At 35.5% G+C, this 3,998-nt stretch overlaps 1 protein-coding gene across 1 annotated transcript in view; it reads right to left on the bottom strand.

Annotated features, from left to right (window-relative positions):
- Positions 1-2,776: 2,776 nt before the first annotated feature.
- The window catches only part of FABP7 (fatty acid binding protein 7), a 4,819-nt gene continuing 3,597 nt past the window's right edge, over positions 2,777-3,998 (bottom strand). The window contains exon 4 of the mRNA XM_007950708.2: positions 2,777-2,827. Coding sequence (XP_007948899.1) covers positions 2,777-2,827 — 51 coding nt within the window. The remainder of the gene's footprint in view (positions 2,828-3,998) is intronic.

The raw sequence follows: 3,998 nt of genomic DNA, 5'->3' as shown, positions 1-3,998 counted from the left end.
AAGCCAAACTATCTGTTCTTTATCTTCCACCACTGCAGCCCATACTTTGAGGCCTCTGAAAACAGAGGATATTATTTACTTCATTAAACGAGCTAAAGATGAATCCCCACCTCCACCCCATCCCTGGCCATTTATTCTAAGACTATTGTGTGTGGAGCTGATTCTGACTCATAGCCACCCTACAGGACAGATTAGAACTGCCTCCACAGTGTTTCGTAGGCTTTAATCTTTATAGGAGCATATCCAATCCAATGGCCAGGTTTTACCCCTTCAGGACTACTGATGGGATCAAACTGCTAACCTTTCAGTTAGCAAAGGAGCTGCTTAAACTTTGAGCCCCCCAGGATACCTCGTAAGGAATATGTGCTTAACCTAGAGTTAAGCAGCCCTCTGCTTTTGGCCATCAGACCAGTTGGAGCAAACATCTGCTCACTATTTCATGCTATACAACAGAGATAGACTTTAGTTTTAGGAATGGTAGTCTTAGGCAGACAATCTTGACAGTCGCAGTTTCAATGTTAAATCCCATAGCTGTACTGTTGATTTTTCCACTCTTTAATATGGTCTATTAAAGTAATTCAATAGTTAATAATACTATGATTGCAGTGAATTGTGTGAGTTAGAGGAAGTTTCCTCATACTTACAAGTTATTTATGCCTTGAAATCACTGAGCTGTCAAGAAAAAAATGAGCATTATATATTTTCTCTGAAAATATTTACCTGTTTTATTTTGTTTTGTTTTCTAAATGGCTAACATTTCCTAAGTGATGATTAGGGGAAATAATGTCTTGCATTTTTGTTTCAGAAGAAGTTAGCTGAAATGTTAGTTTTTTGAGAGGAAATACACAGAAAGTTGGCAGGGCTTGCAGTTGACATTCAGTATTATGTACCAGCCATGAGATTGTGAAGACATAGAAATCTCTTATCGTTAATGTCCTCATCAGTAAACTAGAAATAATGCCTCCCTTATTTGCTTCATGGGAGCTCTGGTAGCGTAGTGCCTAAGGCACTTGACTGCTAACCAGAAGGCTGGCAGTTCAAACCCACCAGCCACTCCTTGGAAGGAAGATGGGGCAATCTACTTCCGCAGTGATACTGCCTTGGAAACCCAAGGAGGGGTTGCTATGAGTCGGGTCCGATTCGACAGCACATAATAACAACATTTGTTTCACAATGTGAGGTTGAGAAAATTTAAAAGAAGTAGTTTGTAAACTATAAAATACAAAATGGTTGCTCATACTTTAAAAATTCAGTTTTTTAAACTGCCGAAGGAGTTTCGGTGGTGCAGTGGTTAAAGCACTTGTCTGCTAACTGAAAGCTCAATGGTTTGATGACTCCGTGGGAGGAAGATGTGACAGTTTGCTCCCACAAGGATTTATGGCCTTGGAAACCCTATGGGGCAGTTCTACTCTGTCCTTACAGGGTCACTATGAGTCAGACTCAAGGAGCTCTGGTGACACAGTGTGTAAGGCACTTGGCTACTAACCGGAAGGTCAGGGGTTCAAATGCACCAGGTGCTCCGCTGGAGGAAGATGAGGCAATCTACTTCTGTAAAGATTTACAACCTTGGAAATCCTATGGGTGTTGCTAGAGATCAGTCAACTCAATAGCAGTGGGTTTGCTTCTGGTTTGGGTGAATCAGAATCAACTTGATGGCAATGAGTTTGGTTTGTGGTTTGTGATTTGGTTACCAAATCATTTACCCAATTTTGGACAAATAATGTCCCTTCTACATTTGTTTGCCACATTCCTTCCAGTCAGGAGGTATTTTCGTAAGTGTCGCTATGCCAGTTTTTTTGACATATTGTTGTACTTTGGTTTGAGCAACTTAGTTGCAAGCACCTTCCTCCTCTTTTAATACTACTCAAAAAAGTATTAAAATGACTTTATGTATATTTTTATACACTCCATTTAACACTCATATTGACTTATACCAGCTAAATTTACGAATGTAGAGACACATATTCATAATCCAGGATAAAATTCACTCCCTTTTGCTATTTATCTTTTAATAAGAAATTGTGAATATATGGCATTTTGATTAAATAAGGCATTTTGATAGACTGTATTTTTTTGCACATAATGCATGCACAATGCCAGAATTATTTTACTTAATTTCATAATTTCCACACATTATATATGTGAGCATATTATTGGCAAAAAATACAGGATATCATTTTGCTTCTTCAGATGATCTGTTTCCAATGGCTAGACTTCATTTCTGTAGCTCAACCCATTGTAACAAGTCTTAGATGTTGACAAAATGATTTTAAACATCACAAAGCCTCTGGAGAAATCTCAACCAAAGATGGTGAAATTTCCACATTTCCCTAAATTGCTGCTTATTGTTTTTAACTAGGAGCTAAGTCTCCCAGTCTTATTTATGCCATAAGAATGGCTATTTTATTTAACACTTTTTATTAAGCAATTTCCAGTCAGAATAATGATATTAAAAACACCATTTCACATGTGTAAGATTTTTATTCCCATTTGATATAAAGTCCAAAAGAAAGTATAAAATTTATTTACTTCTTTATAAAAAAAAAAGTGACTCAAAATTTTAAATGCGAGTTATAAAATATGATGATTTGCTGATCAAAACTGACTAGTTGCTTGGAGCAACATATTTTTAAATCACTATTTTCCTCTTCCACACCAAGGTTAACCTTCTAATTAGTGGTCATTTGTGCTATTACAATAGGAGGATAGCAGCTGAGACTTGAGTGAACAGAAAAATTGTAGAGAGAAATCAGCCCACACAAGGACCATCACCTTTCTATGCCTTCTCATAGTGGCGAACAGCAACCACATCACCAAAAGTAAGAGTCTGAAAAATTTAAAAGGAAATACAATATTTTTACACAAGAATATCAGTAGCTGAATTTTAAAGACTACCATATTTATGATTTAAGAATTATGCAAAACTAATGAAATTTACAATGCCAAAGTTGCAAAACTGTTTCTTTAAAAAGAGAAGAAAGTCATACTTATTGAGGGTACACGTTACTTATATACACATGTAGACAAAGTTCGTATCTGAAGCAAAATTTGAGATTAGCAATCTAGATTCATACTAAAATAATTCCTTTTGCCTTAAATTATGAAAGTAGTAGGGGCAAATTGAGTGTGAGGAGTGGCATGTCTAAATCATTTTCTCACCTATGTGCTTTGAAAAAAAAAATATGAAACATAACAATTTCAATTCATATTCTAGGCACTTGTTAAAAAAAAATCTCTCAAAAATCCAAATCACTTGGGCAAATGGTATATGGAGTGGCCTGTTCTAAAATCAATAGGTAAAGGTAAATGTAAAAATATTTTCATTGCTTTGGCTGCCATGTTTTAACCTATGTGAACGTAGGTGCTTTAGTTGGTATAATGTAAAACATGGGTTCTATTATTTTGATGTCATAGGCAACATGAAGAAAGGCTATAAAACGACTTTACAAAATATAGTTTTTTTTTTTTTAAGGGCTTAATGTTTTCATGTATTGATGCTGTTTTCAAGAATATAATATGCCCATTGTTTTAATTTCCTTGTTTGAACTTGATTTTGCCTGATTATAGTCATACATGCCAAAATTAAACTATTTGCATTTCTATATTCACAAAAAAATTGAGACAGAAGCATAGAAACAGGTTGACTCTTTCAAAAATGAATCTTTTCTTTTAATAATCATTGTATGAAAATATGGGCAAATATCTCTTAACATGAAAGGATAACTGTTCCTCTGCTCCCATCCCCACTTCCAAACATGAAAACAAGTATAAATATGTAAGTCTTGTACCTCAAGGTAGAAGAGCTCTGACTGCAGTAGTCAAGGGGAGAAGGAAGCAGTCCATTTTCCTAAATAACAAAACTAAAAATCCTTTCTGGTATTATCTTGGGAAGGATGTGTAAAGCAATCCTAAAAAATGAATGCATCTGCTTCAATATGTCAATGTCATCAAAATGCCATTACCTGGTTCACAGAAAACGTCTCTGGGAGAGGCTAGAT

This window comes from Orycteropus afer, unplaced genomic scaffold (genome assembly GCF_000298275.1).
Source record: "Orycteropus afer afer isolate SDZICR_OR568_19922 unplaced genomic scaffold, OryAfe1.0 scaffold00286, whole genome shotgun sequence".
Classification (NCBI taxonomy): Eukaryota; Metazoa; Chordata; class Mammalia; order Tubulidentata; family Orycteropodidae; genus Orycteropus; species Orycteropus afer.
Note: the sequence above shows the minus strand (reverse complement) of the source record. Positions and strands in the feature narration are given on the sequence as shown.